General features: G+C 39.7%; 1 protein-coding gene across 2 annotated transcripts in view; it reads right to left on the reverse strand.

The window, feature by feature from the left end:
• The window catches only part of rarga (retinoic acid receptor gamma a), a 44,221-nt gene that overhangs the window by 16,353 nt on the left and 6,197 nt on the right, over nucleotides 1-21,671 (reverse strand). The window contains exon 2 of one of the 2 annotated variants that reach the window (XM_028452348.1): nucleotides 19,765-20,128. In XM_028452348.1, the coding sequence (XP_028308149.1) occupies nucleotides 19,765-19,933 (169 nt within the window). In that variant the 5' untranslated portion in view covers nucleotides 19,934-20,128. Of the gene's footprint in view, nucleotides 1-4,195; nucleotides 4,748-19,764; nucleotides 20,129-21,671 lie in introns of those variants that run through there. The other variant, XM_028452349.1, reaches the window with a different exon arrangement.

Below are 21,671 nucleotides of genomic sequence, written 5' to 3' on the forward strand. Positions count from 1 at the left end.
TTTAGATTTTTTATAATACGTTCAAATGTGCCCATGTGCCAAAAATTATTAAACAATTAAATATTCATGATGGGAGGTTTAAACAAGTGAAATAAAAAACTTATATGGAGATGGGTTCTGATAGATTAAAAATTTAAGAAATAGTTTTTGATGTTTATGGGTCAATGATGTGACACTTAAATCTTCTGTCCAACTGCATTTATTTTAGTTAAAAAATGTTTAAGTGCATATAAAGATAGTAACTTTGTACATATGCGCTCACTTTGGTTTATTTATTTAAATGTTACTTATAAAATTAGTAAACATCACGTGATGCGACTGTCTGGCCATGACTATGGTTTTTAAAAAATCTTTAAAATGTAATTTATTTTCTGCCCTATTTTAGTTATATTCTAGTCCTGTATAAGATTTCAAAGTATTTATATTTTTCTTTCCATTCTAATATCCATGCAGTGAAAATCCTTATACGTCACTAACCCTTATATTTAGTGTTAGTAGATCAACTGAAAGGTTGGCAATTTGAATTCTGCTGCATTTCATGTTGTTTTTATATAATATATTTTGGTTAAATACTTCATCTATATTGCCCTGTAAGAATGTAACTGTATACAGTGGTGGTTGGAGGCAGCTGTGGCCACAGATGTAGCTTACCTACACCACTAAAACCTTGTACATAAATAAAGGATTCTCTCTGCGCACATACCCAAGTTTTTGTCACAATCCTTGTTGATATTATTCCTTTTTTATCCTTAGATGTTAACACTTGCTTGTTAATGCTCAGCAGGGATATAAGAAGGTTATTACTCGGATCATATCAATAACCAATTAACGCCCTTGGCCCAGCTTTAGCTTTCTAACTTCAGCACTCTCCTGCTGTGACACTATCTCAAAGGGATCGGTGCAATTTACACACTGGACAGAAGAGACGATTCTTCATTAGAGGAACAACACCGAACTCCTCCATCTTCCTTCCATTCTCCCATGTGCTCAATCCTCTAACCGAGATACCACAATCTCTATCCAGTCCTGCTCCCTCAGGCATTTTAATCTTTTAATTGAATCTTTTGTAATTATAATGAAATAACTGCAGACTTGTATCAGGGAGAAAATGATCAGGTCTGAATGTGCCAGCGGTCACAGGAAACGCTTAATTCTCTGCCACTGCCCCGAAGATCTATACCCTGTTTCAATTAGCTCCTTGATTCACATTTGAACAGCACATTAAAGGAAAACAAAGAAGCGTGTGTGCATGCCTGTGTGTGTGTGTGTGTGTGTGTGTGTGACTGCACTCATAGTGATGGATTACTCTGGCAATCTGTTTCTTTCCTGTCGGGCTAGTGTGTGTATCGCCTGCGAGCATCACCATTAATATCCAAACTAAGCTTCAAGACACGCAGCTCCAGTTGCATTTCGTTGACTAAAATGTGCTTTCAGTTCCCCAGCTCCCGTGACCCTGGAGAATAGCTCAAAACATAATTGCTTCATTTTTCTAAGCAAATTAACATTGACAGAGAGGGGATTGGTCTAAATAGGCTCTCTCAAATGGCTTCCCTGGCAGTTGACTAATTCAGTTCTCATTGACGTATGACTAAATCACTGTCCATTATCCTTACGTGTGCGGCAGCTGAGATGTAGTACCAGCTCTGTGGCATAAGGCACTTAAGAGCATTACACAAACCAAGCTGGTTGAAAGGTTCTCCTTTTCAGCGAGCTGATGAGGTTGCCACACATGTTGGAAATCTGACATTGGTTGGGCTGTAGCCTCTCACTAACCTCTGACATTGAGGTCTCAAACTGGTGAACGTAAAAAAAAGCCAAGAAAAGTGACCACACACTTTAAAGTCTTTCGATTGTCTCAGGCTAATAGCAGTGACACTTAGCACTGCATCCAAGACTACAAGATGCAAAGTTAGAAAGAAGTTTCCATTACAAATTTTCGCAAATTGAAAGCGATATTTCTAAATGTCAACATATGAAATCTCATCCTGCGAGACTTCGCTGCAGGAAGATGGACGCTCCAAACCTCCTTATAACACTCCGTATTCCTTCGTTGTTTCACGTCTCATGTGGCAGTAATCATTTTTAAGTATAATCTGTCTACACGTACCGCACCATTTTTTTCTTGGAGAGAAGTTGTCATGTGACCTGGCACCTCACGTCATATGACCATGTAAGTCACGTTCTGTGACGTGTATTTGTGGAAAAAGTTTTTCCACTGCGCTTTTGCAACAAATTTCACTATCGAAATGTGTGATATTCCTCCTCATGAAAGCATAAAAACTTTTTTGCGATATTTGTGTTTTTTCGAAATTCAGGTGTTTCCAATACAAGTTTTTATCGCGCTATTTAGATTTTGCACATTTCTAAGGGTAATGGAAACATAGCTTGAGAGATGTGTGAATATGTTCTGATCTCAGGGTTAATTGCCATTGCAGGTGCAGTATATTGCTAAAACGTGTTGATTTGTTTCAACAAAAGTGGATTAAAGCATCATTTGGTCACTGCAGTTACCAAATAGGTGAGTGTCTATTCTTTTGTCCTGCGTGCACGCCTGTGTGAGTTTGGCATTAGGAGGCAGACAGGTCCCTTTGTTGTGCAGCTGGGCTGCCCTAATGAGATATCAGGCTCAAACATCAATTCATCAGCTTCACTGATGAAGACAATGAGGAGCGACTGCTTCAGTAAAGAGAGGCATTATGGCTCCTGGTGCTGGGATAGGGCGGCCTTGTTTACAAAGGTTATTGGGCACAGAGGGTCTGAAACAGTACACCGCACCAGCCTCCACTTTGCTCTGCTCTGCTGGCCTCCACTCTCATACCCTCAGGCCAGAGTCGCCAGACTTTTGATTTCTTTGATTTTGAGGAACAAAGGCTTTAAAGAAAAATGTACCTCAGGAATCCAGAGGCCTGATTTCTGAATGTGTGCATGTATGTGAAAGGGTTGTGGAGAGGCCATAGAGACCTGATTGATTAAATAAACAAATCTCATCTTGTTATCATCAGAGCTCCCCCAGCTAGGCAGAGCAGGCTGGTTTGGCCGGAGTCCCCTCTGGCCCCAGTATTCACTGACAGGGCATCTGTCTTCATTAAAGCTCAGCCAGTGTGCATGACGGCCACTGAAACGCTGGTGTCTCCACGATTAATGAAGACAGATGACTCCCCCTGAGAGGCAGTAAAAAGAACAAAAAAGCAGGAGGACGAACAAACAAAAAAAAAAAAAGAAAAGAATATACAGAAACATGTCGCAGCCGTCCTCCAAAAAAAACACAGGACGACTTTTAGGCACTTTCTGATTTCCTTCATGGCTCCTCTGCTTTCTCAATTGTTTTTCCACTGTCATATCTGGCTTGGCTCGCTCAACACTTCTCCCTACCATACCACGAATACACCCCCCACCCCACTCCTATTCCACTCTCACACACTCTGTCACAGCAGTAGCAGCCCCCTGGAAGTGTATGGAAATTGACCCCCGTTGTTAGAGTCAGCGCCTTGTCAGAAGTTGGGAGAAAAAATGAGGTGGATGCACAAAAAAGAGAGAAAGAAGGAAGAAATGTGGTGATATATCTCATCCCTCAGACCACATTAATGCGTATGCATCTCATCGAACACAAAATCTACTATTTTTGATTAATGAAGACTAAGATCAGCTGTTCAAAACCCAGAATCTTATTTAAACATTTATAAACCATATTTTAACCATTCAACACCTTCACTTTAAATGAAGAATTTAACAGAGGCCACTTCCAAATGCACAAGTGAAAGACAAACCAGTCGTCATCAGACCTTTTCTTCTTTCTAGCAAACTGAGAAGGTCAAACTTCAGATGGCTGACTCCCTCTGCCCAAGCGGACACATAAATGCTAACACACACACACACACACACACATCACATATACACACACAAATGCACCCATATAATATCATAGCAGAGTTTCTTTCAGATGGCTGAGCAGCTCAGGCTGCTGGAGGAAAGGAGAGAAGCAGAGCAGATTGTCTGTCTGTCTGTCTGTCTGTCCCGGGCTCTTCCTGTGCTGCTCTGTAGCCCCTGACAGCAGCCCCTTGGCTGAGCCCGGAGGGGTAAACAAGCAGCAATGAGAAACAGAAGGAAGAAGGAGCAGAGGACGAGTGGGGCAGAGCGAGAGAGAGAGAGAGATGTGTCTGTGTCGTACAAGGAATCCAAACCGGATGCCACTTACACTGAACGCTGGCACTGCCCGTCCAGGCGAAGGGGTCCAACCCTGAGAAAAAGGGGCTCGCCTTCCGCAGCATGCACGCACCACGACTGGTGACATCATAGAGCTGACGGGGGCCCATTCCCAGAGCCTCCATGCAGTCGAACATGGTACCCCCCCACCCTCAGCAGAAATCTGTGAAAACCCCTCAGCCCGGTGTGTCGGCAGCGGCCCCGGCTCCTGGTGCTCACGTCACAGTGACAACAGCAACACAACAACAGCAACGGCAACTCAGTGGATCCACTGGCTTCCTTCACTTATCTGGAGCTGTCACTCTCACTCTGCTGTTCCTTTTCCTGCCGATGCCAATGTTTTTCTCGCTCTCTCTCTCTCTCTCAGCTGGAATGCAGATCTGGTTCCTGCTTGGCCGAGCTGAGCTGAGTGTGACTGACTGTCCTGTGCTCTCTCACTGCCCCTGGCTGAGCTGCTCCCCGTCTGCTGTAACAGACCTAAATAACAGCCTCTCACAACTCTCGTTGAGCCCCAGACACAGCGGAGTGAACCAACTGCCTCGGCGTGACGCTCAGAGAGGGGGTGGAGACGATAGGAGAGAGAATGCCAGAGAGGGAGGGCTGGAGAGACGAGCCATGGGGAAGGGAGGGAGGGAGGGAGAGGGGGTCATCCAGCCGTGCCTGAGTTGGGAGGGAGTGGGTTGGAGTCAGAAACTTTATTTCCATTCTTCCCAAGCCTTTTTGGACTCTGCTGTAATCTGTGTTTCATATTTCAAATTTGACCACAAACACACACACACATGCACACAAACCTTCCCTCCCATTATATCTTCCATTCAGATCTGCTTCATTTCTCTGTTTCTCTTTACACCGCACCTCCCCCAGTTCCCCTTGCAGTAAATATGAGACCCTTTCCCCTCCCTTTTCTGAGCCCCCGTCTCTAATCATAACCATATTAAAGTCCAGCCACTGGCCGTGTGTGTATGTGCGCCTCAGAAAGAGATCCAGAAACCGGGAGAGAAGAAACTTTGTGCTGTGGTTGAACCCAGAAACCAGATGCCAGGGTAAATCCCTCCCTCCGCTCCGTCTGTTTGAGGGAACAGAGGACGGCCAGTTCTTCTACGTCTCTCCCTCTGGAAGTGCTTTAACAGTGATAAACGAGGGCCGCTTTGCTCAATCCCCGCAGCGCATTTACACAGACAAATACCCCTAATATACAAACACACCATGTGTGGGACACACTCCTCACAGGTTCACTTGACCTTGTTTTGTGATTTATAACAGAGAAACTTTGGGGAAAATTCATGGTAGAGAAAGGACGCAGATATTCAACAATAATGATCAATTAAAAATGATAGTTGCTATCTGAACATCTAGCGTTCCCTCACTGAACATATTCAAAAGGTCTACCCTAATGTCCTCTGCTAAGATTCAATAGGTTTAAGTTGTATTTATTATTCATTGCAGAGTCTTCACACAGGCAGTAAATCAAAGCAAATCAATAGGCGGTCTGCGGTCAATAAAAAAGCCTGTCACTGGTCCTAACTGTTGCTCAGCAGACAGATAGACTCTGGCTGGGCTAAAGCAAACAGCAATGATAAAACTGGAGATGTATGATAATAGAATGACTTTAGTCTACGAGCTGTGCACATTCATCTCCCCCTGTCAAACCAGTACAAGTGGTACAGCCCAGCAGGCAAAGAAAGACACCATTTCCTGTCAATCTGTGCTGCTGGCTATGCTCTCCATAAACATACATTGCCCTCCACCACCACCACCTCCTCCTCTGTCTAACACTTCACTCTTTTTTCCTGTCTCATGAAAGAAACCACACTTTCACATTTCGGCCTGTTTTTCTATGGATTTTCATCACAACTGTTTATTGACTTAAAAGCTATTCCTTCACTTGATACCAATTGCTTATTTTTACAAGCCCAAGTTCCCCCCCTCTCCCTCTCACACACACACATGCAGTCACATTCAATCACACACATTTAATAAGAGCTCTTTTGTTACATCAAGCAGTAAACAACAACAGTACTTTTTATGTGTTTTCTCATCCAGCTGTGAGGCCATAAAGACGGAGCTTTATGACAGTAGAAAAGGCCACTGGAGCTGGAGAACTGAGTGCCATCTTCTGGAGATGCCTTTGCTAGCTGTGCGATTGTAAGAATGACAGCTAATAGTTTTTTTTTTTTTTTTTTTTGTTTATTTATTTATTTATTTCGAACAAATACATTTCAATATAATACCAGCCTGTCATTGCCCGATCTCGTTAGATCTTGGAAGCTAAGCAGGTCTGGGCCACAGTGGGGGACAGTCGCTCCAGTGGTGTTTGTCGTTGTGTCCTTGGGCAAGACACCACATTGCCTCGTGTGAATGTAGTGTGTGAGTGAGTGTTGGTGGTGGTCGGAGGAGCCGATGGCGCACTATGGCAGCCTTGCTTCCGTCAGTTTGCTCCAGGGCAGCTGTGGCTACAGTAGTAGCTTACCACCGCTAAGTGTGGAGTGAGTGTCTATGATAAAGCGCTATGTAAAATCCAATGCATTATTATTATTATACACATTTGATTTGTTTGAAGGGGGATAGGAAGAAGCCTAGGCTTGTCAAGTCTTAGCCCCATTCGTCACCATTACCAAATGCTAAATCTAATGAAATAAACTAAATGGGCAATACAAATAAATACTCCAATCGAGCTATTAAGAAAAACAGAACAAAAAACCTAAACAAAACAAACAAAATCAACATGCGCCATCAATATCTGTAAGAGTTAGATTCTCCTTCATTTCTGTACTTTTCAAAGAGATGTCTTTTGTATTAAAAGAATTAAACCGCTTTACATACATACTTAAAAATAAAACCACCCCACAATAATAATTATATATCTCCCACTCCAACCATGTAGGTGCGGATTTGGAAAATATATATTGTGGTTGGGATGCATTCAGATTGAATCCTTACAGCCAGCACTCACATTTTTATGATCTACGAGCATTTTTTTCGTCTTCCGTCTCCTTCCTGCCTTTCTTTCTCTGTTTCTGTTTTTTTTTTTCTGCACGCAGTTTCAAACAGCATCCTGGAAACTCAAAACTAGCAAATCCCCTGGTGCTTAAATGTTCTATGTAATGTCAGCGTGGTTCGCCAACACTACTGTCTGGGCCGTCAAGCTGTAGTGAAATCAATTTATAATATAATGTGTTCACACTTGAGTTGTTCAGCTATTTGAGATTTATGGACCCTGTCTGATTGCCCTGCTTCTGACATTTCTTTTTACTGTGTTTGGGACTATAATTCAGACCACTAACCCCCGTGCAGGTATTGGGAGAAATCAGAGAGTGCTGCGACGCTTCCAAGATTTTTTTTCTGAACAGAGTGAGTTTAGACATCTAATCTACACGTACTGCGCACTGCTGCTGACCCAGGCTGGTTCCTGCCCACCCTCCCCTCTCTCCTCTCCTTCCTTCCCCAGTCAGAAAGGTTGAACTCTAGAACAAACCCCCACAGGGCCACTAACTTTCCCCCCCAAAAAAACTTATCCAGCCCCCTCCTTCTCTGCCTCACTCTTTGGCTCACAGGTCTCTCCATCACTCTTTTTAAATTTTTTTTTTTTTTTTTTTCCTTCTTCTGTTTTTGCAAAACGCTCAGCATTTCATCAAGCTCCCTCATGGCATTCTGCATTTTGTTTTGTTTTTCCTGACTGAGTGATTTGTTTCAGCTGAGAAAGATTTCACATTTTGGAAAAATCTGAATATTTTTGGGTTTTGAATCTCAGTGGTCTACTTTTCCCTCTCTTAGGATTCCTGCTTTCACGAATGTAATCATCAGATTTAAACAGTGATTTAAACTTTTGTTTTTCTGCACAGATGCTCAGTCAGATGGTCCAAGTCCTTCAGTATCTGTTTATAGCTTTATGTGAGCCACAGCCCCCCCAAAAAAATCAGGCTTTACTACTGCCTAACACATTGATGCCAATTACAGATAAGACGTATACAGCACATTGTTGCCATTTCCTCTGTGTACAATCATTCCGGTTCCAGCCAAAGTCGTCAACAGCGCAGCGGTGTGTGAGGTAATAAAGACGAGGCTTTGCGCTTCGACGCAGCACGGCGATTTTGAAAGGAATGTGGAGCTTTTCCATTTCTGATGAGAGCATGTGTGCAGTGTGTGGACATGTTCAAACAGATTGCTGGTGATGATAGAGACACTAAACACTAGTTTGGGACACCCTCCCACTACAGGGAGTATCAGATTACATAGGACACATGCACACTCAAGAAAGCCTTTCATACAAGTTTGATAAGTTGGTGGCAGAACGAACACGTTACATTTGTATTAAGATATTCTAACCGCCATTGTCTAAATAAACCATGTGTTTCATACATAAAAGTCCTACACAGCTCTTTCTCCTAACCGCTTCACCAGCCAATTGTTTAACACATGTTCAGCTTTGACAAGGCGTGCTATCTAATCCACCCATCAACCTCTCTCACACAGTATATCTCGGTGAGATACCTCATGCATCACGGAGGAGAGATGTGAGAAAAACGAGGCTCAACTTCTGAGCCAGAGTGTTTCCTGGCGGCAGTCACTCCTGTTCACATGCTGGTCTCAGCAAACTACCTTTCAGAGCACTATCAGATTTGGCCATCTTTCAGCAGAGTCTTTTTCTCTCCTTCTATTTGCACTGCTTGGACATTTTGCTAGCATTGTTTCAAAAAGAAGGGAAAAGAACAAGTCATTGGGTTAAACCCTCTTCTGTTTTTTAGTAATCCTCTTTAATCAACATTTAGCATTTTTTGTCTTTGACATCCACACAAATGCCCATTTCAAAACATGTACCTTTAAAGTATGTTTTTTTTTTCCCCATCTGTCAGCACGTCAAAATAGTGGCCCCTACCAACAATCATGCCTCATTTTCATAGAATTGCTGCAGTGCAAAGTTGCAACTATTCGAGCCAATTTGGCTTCACACTGGGAGAATGGGAGCAAATCCAAACTTTAGAACTTAGAAGAATAACACTGCAAATACCAAAGAGTGCATCTGCCAATGGGGCTTAAGTATATATCACCAGAGGAACACAAGTCATTCACACTGTCATTTTTTTCCAAAAACTTCTTCATGGCGTGCTTAGTGTCTGGAAAATAAAAGACAACTATTTCCGTCTAATTTCACACCATGTCTTTTGAAACATGGCCTGTCTGAACCTGCAACGTTGGGGAATTGATATCCAACATAAGCGAGCGTCTCTAAAAACAGTGAAATTTATCCCTGAATTTTACCTTTCCTGTTAAGGAATAATATATAAGAAAAAAAATAAAAAATAATAATCTGTAAGCAAACAATAAAACATATTCAGAATTATCACTCAACTTACATTTCTTCATTGAACATATAACAGTAATACACCCTGAAACTGTAAAATGCTATAAGTCTCGTTCTACGTTTTGTTTTCATGTTGGTCAAAGCTGAAAATCCACTTTCACACAAGTATATGGTGGCAAAGGGCATTAAACACGCTTGGGTAGTCTTACAGAGGCCAATGTGTAAGTTGTGCCAATGCATGGAGGTTCCTGACTACTAGTTGAATTATATTCTAGTTAAGTCACGCTGTTTATAGCTTCTATTCACGTACCCCCTATGAGGTACGCGTACCCCACTTTGGGAACCTATAGTGTAGGGTTTCATTTACAGTCAGTGTCTCAGTATTGCAATATTCTGAGAAATATTTTTAAATAATATAATCTGCTGTACAAAAAATATTGAGTATAATCTCGTTGTTTTCCAGTATTTCGTACTGTTCACATTCAAAGCAGTTACTTTCTCCACAAATTTACTCCTAAACCCACAGCTTTTCCATTCAACAATGATTAGTAGTAGTTAAAGTACATCACGTGAGACTGACTTCGCTACGTTGCCAAATAGAACTGGTAATTCTACCCTTAAGCTGTCAAAAATCAATCCAAAGCCTCCACCGCCTCCTTCGAAAACTGTAAATCCAACCTGGCAACATAGCTTCTCCAGCAGTTTATTCTCCTGTCTCTCCACTGCATTGTTATAGATTATTTTTCCAATGACAGTCTGGTCTTATTTTCTCCGTAAAGGATATAAAGACATGTTTTATTATTGTTTACTTGATTTTTTTTTTTTTTTTTACTAAGGATTATTTATTTATTCAAAGAAAATTGGCGAACAAATAAGTGTCACAATGGCCACCCTACTTAATACAAGTGAGAATATACTGTATACAGGTAGGCATTGATGAAATAAACACTGAGATTACAATTGATGTTTTAGAGCCATTTTTGTCCAATTTCCTTAATTTCCTTCGTACTACTGACATAGAGCAGTGTTTCTCAAATCGGGGTATGTGATGGCACGACACCGGGTACTTCAGAAATAGAAGAAAATTAACAAATAGCATTCAAATAGGGTTTTATAATATTTATTTTTAGTTTAAAAATGACAATACTAAATATTACCAGCAACTCACAAAACGACAACAAAAATACACAAATCAAGAGGAAAATATACTGAATAATAAAAAGAACAGACAAACAACAAAATACACAAATTGACACCAAAAACTAAGTTACACACTACTGTAAGTTAGAAAAATACTTACTATTACCAGCAACACACAAAACGACAACAAAGACACACTAAATGAGAGAAAAACACAAAATACTCACAAAAAAAAACAGGGAAACATACAAACGACATAAGAAACGACACCAAAAACACACACTGAGAATGATTTAAATAATACCAACAACCCACAAAAACACACAAAGTAAGAGACAAATATACTGCATAATAAAAAGAACAGACAAACAACAACAAAATACACAAAATGACACCAAAAACACAAAATGAATTACCGGAATTCATAAAAACTACAGTAATTAATCTATTCATAAGGCACTAAATACTGTTTCATTCCACTTGTTTACAAAATTAGATTCTTTAAAACGAGTATCATCGCTCCTTCATTCCATCATTATGCTCTATAGTTACTTCTTCACAGAATTCTGAGCAAAATGTTCTAGTTGGACAAAGGGGTCATAGAGGATCAGGCACTGATGCATTTCATGTCACCAAGAACATAAATGTAAAACTCAAGATCAGGGACCCCTTCTTGTAGAAAAGCAACTATCACCATTTCCTCTAATGTGATCCACCAACCTAAAAGGATTTTTTACAACATGTGTACCGTATTTCTCATTCCTCCACGAGCCACCATGAAACTTTATCGGTAAAGTCTTTCAGTCCTCTGGGCTTCGTACTATAAATCTTAGGGAGATCACTGAAGACCACCAGGGTAGACAGAGGTCAGAGATGGATTGTCTTTGCACTTGAGAACAAACACTAATGTGAAGGCAAAAAAAAAAAAATGTCTGAAAGCAATTTGCAGTTCCAAAACTGTGGTGGGATTACATTTGGTAACAAAAGAAAACATTTCGAAAAGCACTTTATTTAGCGCAGGATTACTATTACAACAGCATATCATCAGTAGAGTAAAACTAACCTGTCTCACCAGATTAAAAGCACCAGATTAAAAGCACGTTTCATAATTACCACGTTTCTCTATTTAGAGTAAATGATAACTTAGAAGTTCACCATTTTCACATCTCCATTTTCATTTTTTTTAAATCACCTTGTCTCATTTATGTGGCACACACACTTATTAAAAGCAACCAGACCATCTATTGTTCTCCCAGGCCGAAGGTCAAATCCCCCAGATTATAAATACTGTACAACAAACTTAACTATGTTTGGTTTCCATTAGAGAAGGTTTGGCCTAACCATAAGTTTTGGGTACATTTCTCACTAGAAATGTCATAAAAACACTTGCCACATTCCGACCCTTAACGTTACTATGTGACCCTGGAACGTCGATATGTGACGAGTTGGGAGTGAGAATGTGTTGTCTTGGAGTGTTTGATAGTACGTTCAAAAAAGTTCAAGCCAGAAAAAACTCATAAGGACACATCAAAGCGATCAGCAGACGCCTCTGAGGAAGACTGGCAGTTGACAGCTGAAACATGTCAGGAGATCAAAGCACATTTCCTTAAAAACCTTGTCTTAGTAAAAAAAAGAAAGTAACTTAATTTATTAAAGCCTTTATTGTCACATGTTTGGTATAGAAAACATTTACTACTACAATGAAATATTCCAGCCCATCCTTACAAATGTTACAAGTGCTGTTGTAGAGCAAAAGAAATGCAAAAGACATGAAATATAGGTAAAATAACATTTACTCATATCAGAAAAGGAGATATCAAATTAAATCTAATATGATAAATATAAACGAATAAAAAAGTGTGTTTGAAATGAACTGTAAGGTACAATTAATAGAATTTTAATCGTGAACACGATTTTGGTTGCCACAATTAAATTAACCTGATCGTCTGCAATATTTACATTTAAAATGTGGGCTCTGCTGCATGTCAAACCAATCACTTTCTCAACCATGAGTGAGTGGAAGCTTTGAGTCCTTTAGTGAATTGATGAGTCGTAATAGTTTCCAATGAGTAGCATTTTGTGAAAGCACTCTGCAATAGTTTATTTATTCAGTTAATGCTTGGTGCATTTTAAATTCTTGAATTATTTATTTTTTTTGGTATAATTTTTATTGAAAGCTTCATTTTGAACTGTAAACTGTTCATGTATTGTTGGTTTTTTTTTTTTCTAAAGTAGTGCAAAAGAAACACAGATTTTTCCCTAACATGATAAATAATTGTGATTATAATCGTGACTACAATAATCATCAAAATAATCATGATTATCATTTTGGCCACAATCGTGCAGCCCGACTGTAAGATGCAATATAACTATGTTCTTTGTGAGGCAGCGCCAATGTATTGATTACAGATTGTACAAACCGCTTTGTAAGCTCTTATCCTCAGATGGCAGTAATGTAGTGTAGTATAGATCCAGAGTGGAACACACTTTGTATTAAACAGCTGTTCAAGCCGTCTCCACTGGAGGCGGAACTGAGACGACCACGGCTGCTTTTACACAGGTTTCAACTCGCTGCTCATTCCTTTATAATGATACAATGCTTTTAATTTCATTCTACAGGAGGAACAGCTCAGACATCCACAGCTGACATTCTGATTAGTTTTCCTCAGACATCACTCAGTGTAAACCCTATAAATTAGGACTCGATCGAAAAGTTTAAGTGAGTAAAGGACTTTTGTAATGTGGCCATGTGGGCTGGAGGAAATGACCTAGTAGCTTTTCAAAACATCCCTGTGGCTGGCTTTGGGGCCAGGGCTCTGGCCCTGATTGGTGAAAGCTTAGAGAGGTGTTTCAGGGCTCAGTGACGATGTTATCACATAGTAAGTGGCCTTAATGGGCTTTCAACTGTTTGTTTGAAGGGCTCTCATAATGACAGGGATAAACTGATAACAGGCTAGATACGCTCTGCACTGAGAGCATCAGACCCTGATGGCTCTCAGTTCATGGATCAACGAACCATTTAAACATTTATTGAGATATGGGTTGCCAATGCAAAGGCTTGCAGTTCACCCTCATTGTCTCATGACTTGGATAATTAGATAATACAGCAAGGATACATTTATCAATGTACTTTTTTTTTTATAGATATGAATATTATTTTTGAGCCCCTGAGCTAATAACGGTTTTTGAAAACTCTTTTGTACATCTTGCTTGCTATGGAAACAGGGTAAAAAAAAAAAGGTTGAGTTTAAATAAAATAATTGATATTTTAATTAATTATATTATTTATTTTTTGTAAATAAAATCTAAAATTGGTCATTTTGCTTTGGAACAAAATACTAGGCACATATGGACAAATTAGTCAGGTTCAGCTGCTTTGTAGAGCCTTGGGTTTAGCAAGAAGAGCCAGACTTAAACCCACAAAGGATACAATTTAAATGTTCTCATTAAGGATTTGTAAGTTCCCTCCACAGGTACATTAGTTTAATAATAGTCTGCAAATCCAGACGTGCAAAGAGTACTGAAATATCCTACTCAAGTAGAAGTACCGTTACTTGATTGAAATTGAACTCAAGTAAAAGTAAGTTGTACATAAAATACTCAAGTACAAGTAGAAAGTAGCTCAATTAAATAGTACTCATGGTAAAAGTTACTAGTCACTCCCCACCCCAATATTATATTTGCGAACAAATCTTGCCACGGTTCCCTTGCATACAGTAAACATCTCATATATAAACTTAAAAAGGAAGACACCAAATCTTGCACAATTGGAACAAAGGTATCTGTACAAAATAAAAGGTTTTTCAAAATGTACAATTCTTTAAAAAATAAAAATAACACCAATGAATTCAATTCAAAATAAAGCAAATTCTCAGGCTTTAAGTATAGCTACATTTATGAACTCTAAAACAGAGAAAACAAGAACACAGTCATCAACATCCCCCGCCAGATTGGGTCTCATTATAACTCACAACCTTTTCCTAACTGTCCCAAATATAAGAACTTAGATGTATACATAATAATATATCACATCAGAATATAAAATTACTAACTATCTTAAATGTTTGTAAGAAAAGCTCAAACCTATATCCTCCTTCCACACTTAGTGGTGGGGGATAATAACCTCCATTCACTGCTGTTTTAACGCCGTGCATTACGTTGAATCCGATTGGTCGTCTATGATGTGATGCATTTGATTGTTGTCTGGTCCTTTAATTTTTTTGTAGTTTCACAATGTCCGTTGATCATATTAAAACAAAAAATAATAATTTACTCCGTAACGGTTGGAGGTATAAATGTAACAAATTACTTCACTTCTTTTAAAATGTACTTATTGTATGTACAAGTAAAATTACTGATTTAGAAATATACTAAAAAAAAAGAACCCATAAAAACACTGATGAATGATAATATTTTTTGAATGATGGATGAAAAGCTGACTAGTAGACACGTGTTGACAAAGCCTCTGATGTGCTTTCACATTAACAATGAAGCGAAAGTCAACAAATCTTTGCCTGTGCAAACACAGCTCGTCCCTTCTTGCTCTTCTCCTCTTGTGTCTCATCCCACCTCGGTGCAAAACAGGTATTTCCGAAGACACGCTGGTGCCAAAACACCGCGCCACCACAGGAGTTGCTCCGACAGGTCGGCACAGCGCACACCCCCAACAAAAGGTGGTCACCTGGGCTACCTCTCCAACAACATGTTGCACAAAGAGCTCTGAGACTGGGCAAGAATGTAGAGTGATGAAACCACACACGCACACACACACAAACGTAGACACACAGTGCTGCTCCCATTATGTGGAAGGTATTTTCTCAGTCTGGTCTACAGACAAGCCTGACAACAATGAGCAGGACTGTGGAGCCAAGTGAACAAAGTAAAAGCAGAAAAGAAGTTAAAAGGAAAAAATAGGGCCTGGGGAGTGCTCAAACTAAGGTCCTTTGTCTTCCCTGCTAACATTTTAGAGAGAAGGGAATGAGACTGCTGTCAGCAAAATGACTGTAACATTCTTTGTCAAGGGATACACACACAGGATGTTTTAAAAGTGGATAAAAAACCGTTGCGTTTTCCATTGAGTGGTCAGAATTTAAACGGATACTGGGGAGTATTTATGCAGGAGTTTCAGCACAAAAAGAACTCAGCATATAGTAATTACAGGTTTGAATTGGGCCAGTTAATTAATCAACCTTAGATCACATCTGCAGCTAATCACTTCTGTTTATTGTTTATCTTACCAAAAAATTAACTTTAAGCCTCAGGAATGGCCATTTTAAAAATTGTTGAGTTTTTAAAACTTCACTAAAATGTTTACAACAAAAGCCATTCAAGATCAAATCCAAAAAAAAAAAAAACATTAAATTGTGACAAATCTAAAGAAACTCTTGACATTCATATTCCACACACAGCACTAAGTTGAAGCTAATAGTTGCCATGATCCTGACTTGATCTTTGACCCTCATTTAAGCTCTGAGGGAGACCTTGTGCCAAATAACTCAAGTACTTTAACCCTTGAGAACGATCCCACTGCCATTGTGGATGTGTCAGTAGAAGCAGTCATGTATGGTGCTGCAGTACATGGGGTCGTCTGGGACTCTGCTTTGGACTTGTGTTTGTTAAAGCTGTAGTTTGTAGAATCCTCCCTCCACTTTGTTTTGAATCCAAAACCGACACTTTTGTGAACACTCTTAGCAACTTTTTTCTCAATAGACGCTAGTGGCTAATGTATGGACTTTATCTTGTGTTAGTGGAGTGTTCTGTTCCTCCCGAGTATGTTTGTGCCTTTAAACTGTTGCTTCTCTACCTCGGTCTGCCTCTTTCCTCTTGATTTGCCGTGTAACTGTTGTCTAATGCCGCGTTAGATGGAGACTTCTGCTTGGACGTCCGTCATTACACTTTTCCTACCGATGGTACGTGAATGCACCTGACTTGAGCGTTACTATTGGCTGCTTGACTAAAAACAGTTAATGGCGCACACGTGTTTGTAGAAAAATCTCTGATGTTGATGTGTGTTCTTTCCGCTGCATCTACCAAGTAAAATTCCTTGTACTGCTCTAAACTGTACCTGGTGAATAAAATCCTTTTTGATTCTGATCCAGCGTCACGCTCCTGGATTTCTAAACCTCATTTACAGGGCCAGAAGAAGAAGAGATTCACTGTCCACTCAGAACACTTTGGATTACAATGCGCTCAAAGATTATTATGGATTTTTGACCAATTTATGCCAAAAAAACTTACATACTGCAGCTTTAAACTCATACTAGCGTGGAAACCAAAAATAATGTGTTGGTCAGTGTGGTTAGCTCTCTCTCTGGGTTCAAAGGTATGTTTTCTATTTTTTTTTTTTTTTTTTTTTTTAAATGAAAGTAGTGCTGCGTCTGTGTGAAAGCCAGACAGTGGGAACAGTGTCCCCCCTATTGTGTGTTTGCCTATGAGGATCCGTGTGTTTTTCTTACAGGGCGTGTTCTTGGATTCCACCACACCGGGACACTACCCCCAGGTGCTTGCTCTCCCTCTCCCACTCTGTCTTGCTCTGGTTCTGTGAAAATACCTAGAGGATTAGGTGGGCAGCGGCGGTGAGGAGAGGGGGCGGGGTGGGGTGCTGATTGACGGCTGAAAAGCTGGAGAGGTGCTCAGGCATGCTGTAGTTGGGGGACTGCAAACATGGGGCAGTGAGGAGAGGGAGGGAGGGAGAGAGGGGGCTTTAAGGCTCTGCACTCAGCTGTTGCCACCCACACACATTATTACCCCTCCACCACCACCTGCCACCCCTTTAGTACTGCACCTATATCAGATTTCAAACAGTCCGATGTGCTTACCTTTACCTCAGGCCTTCATCTAATACAAAAGCCTGTGTCTGTTTCTCTGTCTTTGTCACATCCTTTTCTCCCACACTGGCTTCCCCACCAGTAAATTACCACAGGGACAGACCCTGACCAAAAGTCCTGCTGTTGATTAGTGGTTTGAAGATCAGCTGGTGTTTGGAACAATGAGCAATGCATGTCGGCAGCGTGTGTATAATTTGAATAGTTTTTGCATGACAGAAAAGCTCTCCCAAGTGCCAACAATCTCCTCTTTGTGCTCTGACCTCTTCTGAGATTTGTAGTGCTTCAGAGTACAGCAGTGCCCTCTATGGTCAAACTGAGAACTACAGGTGTACACAAAGGTGATTTCATGTTTGTAACTCACCACTTTCCCACTTTTCCTTTGAATGGCATTTGAATTGGTACAGATGTTTTAACTTAACTTTTAACTTAAAACAATTGTTTTTTTAAATACTGGGCATGGATGGACAGACATTTTAGAGCGTGTGACGGTTCCATGGTTGGGGTCAATTACATTTTTTAATTACAATTACGTCTGATTATCCGAGTTCAATTACAACTAAATTATGATTACGCTGACGGACATTTTTTTCCAATTACAAATAAACAATTACAATTATTATATTTCCACTGAAAGTCAATTATAATTACATTCTCAGTTACTTAAGTTCAAATTCATTTAAGCACAATTACTGAGCCTTTAATAAATAACCCCATAAAACTTAAAGGTATTGTGGACAATGATATTTTGGCTTCAACTTCCGGGTGGATCATCTTAACTATTGGTCCTCCTAATTGTCAATCATTCTGATGATATGTTTACGTAATGCCGTCGCACGTGCTCGTGCTCAGTGCGCAGCCCTTTGAAAATGAATTTTCACTTACTGGTGGTATGTCTGACATAGTGGGAAGCCGACTCCAGCTTGTAAACAGAGCTGTGCATGAAGAAAGCTGGGCTTGTGCACGCTCTTTCGCACAAGCGTGCACAAGCCCAGTGTTGCGCAAAGAGTGTTGCACATGTACAAAGGGCGTTTCTTTTCTAAACTTCAGGAAAATTGTCCTCTATACCTTTAACCTTCCTCTTGTGTTAGCTTTTCTGTTAGCATCTGTTATGATAACGGGTCAGTTTTGACCCATGTCTTAAATCAGCTGTAAAATAAACTCAAAAATATTATCTTTCATCCAATTTCTTTTTAATCTCTTGGGTACTTTGTTAGGCTTCCTTATCCATAAAAATATTGGTATTAATGTCTTTGGTGTGGGCACCTGAGCCTTTTTTCAGACAGTATACTCCTAGATTTAATATTGTTAAAAAAAAAAGAAACTACATATGTGTAAGCCATAGAACTCTAACATGGTTACCCAATTCTGAATTTTGCGTTTAATTATAATGACAGTTATTCTAAAATGTTCATGCCAATTACAATTACAAAATCAATTATCTGAAGTCAATTACAATTCAATTATGATTACAACAGCAACAAATGTTTTCAATAAGTTACAATTATGCCATAATTGTAATTAATTATCAATTACGCGACTACAATTATAATTGACCCCAACCTTGAATGGTTCTCCAGTCATGGCTTAATTGTTGTAGTGAAGTTTTGCATTCCGCCTAAAATAGTTGACTACTAATTTTTCCTTTTTGTTGTGTGTTGTTGCATATTTTTTTTTTTTTTACTCTTTCGGCTCATAGGCCATTGAGTTTAAAAGCACACACTGCCAAAAGGGCTTTTTATGTCCAAAAACACTTAAAGTGTTATACATTTATACGTTCCAATTTAAAATCAAAACTAACATCTTGTTCTTGGAAAAAGTATAGTGGGCAAAAAAAAAAAAAAAAAGGATTCTGGACCCAGATGGTGTGTGAAATGAATTTGTGCATACAGTATGTGCATGCATACACATATAAATACACATCCTGGAGTTTGTGGTCCAAACCACACTCATCTACAAGCACCAGAGCTATAAAGAAACCACACTAGCAGAGTAATTATTGTGATGATTAAAGTCAACTTTTTTTTCCCCCACATGGTTTCTTTGGGGAATTTTTTGGGCCACTTTCCCTATATCACAAATATATCCCTAAAGTTTTCCATTTCCACAAAATTACCCATAATGACGTGCAATTTGGACAGCCATACTTTCCCTCCTTCCAGAACATGTCCACATTGTTAAAAGTGTCCTGATTAAAACTAAGCTAATGGTCACACATGTAGTTAGAGCGGACATGGAAAATGATACATAAGAGGGAGGGAAAGGCAAATAGACCCCGTAATGAAAATCACTTACAGAGAGCAGCCATCTCCTTGGGCAGGTCCGCCCCAAATCTCCCAAACAGGCTGCTGTTGGACAGCAGGTCGAACGGGGAGTGGCTTCTCATGGAGTTGAATGGAAATGGGTAAACAGCAGGTGGGAAGCTAGTCATGTGACCCACCTGCTGTTCCCTGTTCGTAGCCATGGTGAGGGAGCACCCAGGGGTCCTTGACAAGAATCTGACCAAAGTTGAAAGTTTGTGCGGCGCTGGGAAATCCTTGAAAAATCAGAAATCGTCCTTGTGGAGACTCTCGATGGGTAGAGAATGGGTGGGCCGCAGAGATCCTCTGATTTACTGATGAAATGTCAGACCTTTTTAAAGAGTCATTTGGGGAGTTTTCTGGTGAAGAAGAGAGACAACAAAAATTAATTTCATAAAATGCTGTTTCTGTTTAGTTTGAGCAATTCAGATTCAGAATTTTTACAAAACACAAGATACATCATTAGACGGTAATGAAAACTCAAAAGGAGTAGACTGAAGCAAAAAAGCTTATAGGTGCCTACCCCTTATTCAGTTATTATTACAAACATACAAATAGCAACATCAACAAGAGAAAGAAGGGAAAAGCATTCTAGTACATTTTGACATCACACAGAATTATCACAAACTACACACATTGATACAAACATTATTAGGGATGTCCCGATACAAATTTTTAATTTCCGATATGATACAGATATTGCAGCCTTGCGTATTGGCCGATACCAATATTGATCCAATATCAGCATGAATCGTACATACTTTTTTTTCTCTCTTTTCTTTAATAAAAAAAATGATAATTACTTATTTTGTAATGTGGAACATTAGAAAAGGCTTGATCAAGTGATGTTACTCAATAGTCAGCAACAGTAGGTATGAGGAAAAACTGACCCATTTATTATTAACCAATTGGTTACATAATTTTTAACCTTCAACATGATATCTACAGTATTCTACATTTGAATAAAATAAATTGAAAAAAAAAATCGGAAAATCCGTCAATTTGAATCCAATATCGGAACATCCCTATACATTATATTGGTGTTTATGACTTATAAACAGGGTTACCTAGAGTTTAAAAAAGAGCTATGGTCCAATGTAGTTCGCTTGTTTCTCCAAAAAACTTCTCTTGTAATGTATTTTGAATATCTGCAGACTAGTAGCACTTTTCAGGTTTTCATCTAAGTTGTTCCATAGGTTGACACCTTTTTGTGTGATACACTGACTTTTCAGGGTCGTTTGAGCAAACTGTACCTTCAGATTAATTCAATTTTCTCACCGACTTGGACACAATGATACAATCGTTCAATTTTGTCCAAGTTTTTATATCAGAAATACGTGTAAACTAAATAGGTATGAGAGGCTGCACAGGAAAAAGAAAATATGGAGGACACCCATATGAAAGACGGTAAAGACACGCCAGAAAACGAATGAAAGAGCAGTTCAAGGAACAGCCAAAGAACCTGGAAGCAGAGAGAGGGCAAAAGAAAATATAAAAAAAACGTTTGGGGAAAAGTCATAATAGAGAAGAGCGGTGGGAAGGAAGGGGGAGAAAGAGAGAGAGAGAGTTCTTGTTCCTGTAGTTTTGAAGAGCGTCCAGACTACTACAGTGATTCCAGGCTATGCCATATGATTAAAATCACCAGAACTCTACTATAAAGAGCTCCTCTGTTCCTGCTGCCAGCTTAGCACAGCAGCCTGCCTTTCTGCCTCTTTCCCTGAGGACTAGAGGCCCAGATACAAGGTCCAAAGTAGGAACCAAGGCAGGAGGAGGAGGAGGAGGACGGGGGGAAAATGAGATCCACTGATTGCTAACTGCTGCTGTCACTTTCAACTATCCTCTCCTGAGGTCAGGCTCCCAACCCACAGAGTCATTTAGGCTCAAACCTTCTGCAACCCGCTT

This window comes from Gouania willdenowi, chromosome 7 (genome assembly GCF_900634775.1).
Source record: "Gouania willdenowi chromosome 7, fGouWil2.1, whole genome shotgun sequence".
Taxonomy (NCBI): Eukaryota; Metazoa; Chordata; class Actinopteri; order Blenniiformes; family Gobiesocidae; genus Gouania; species Gouania willdenowi.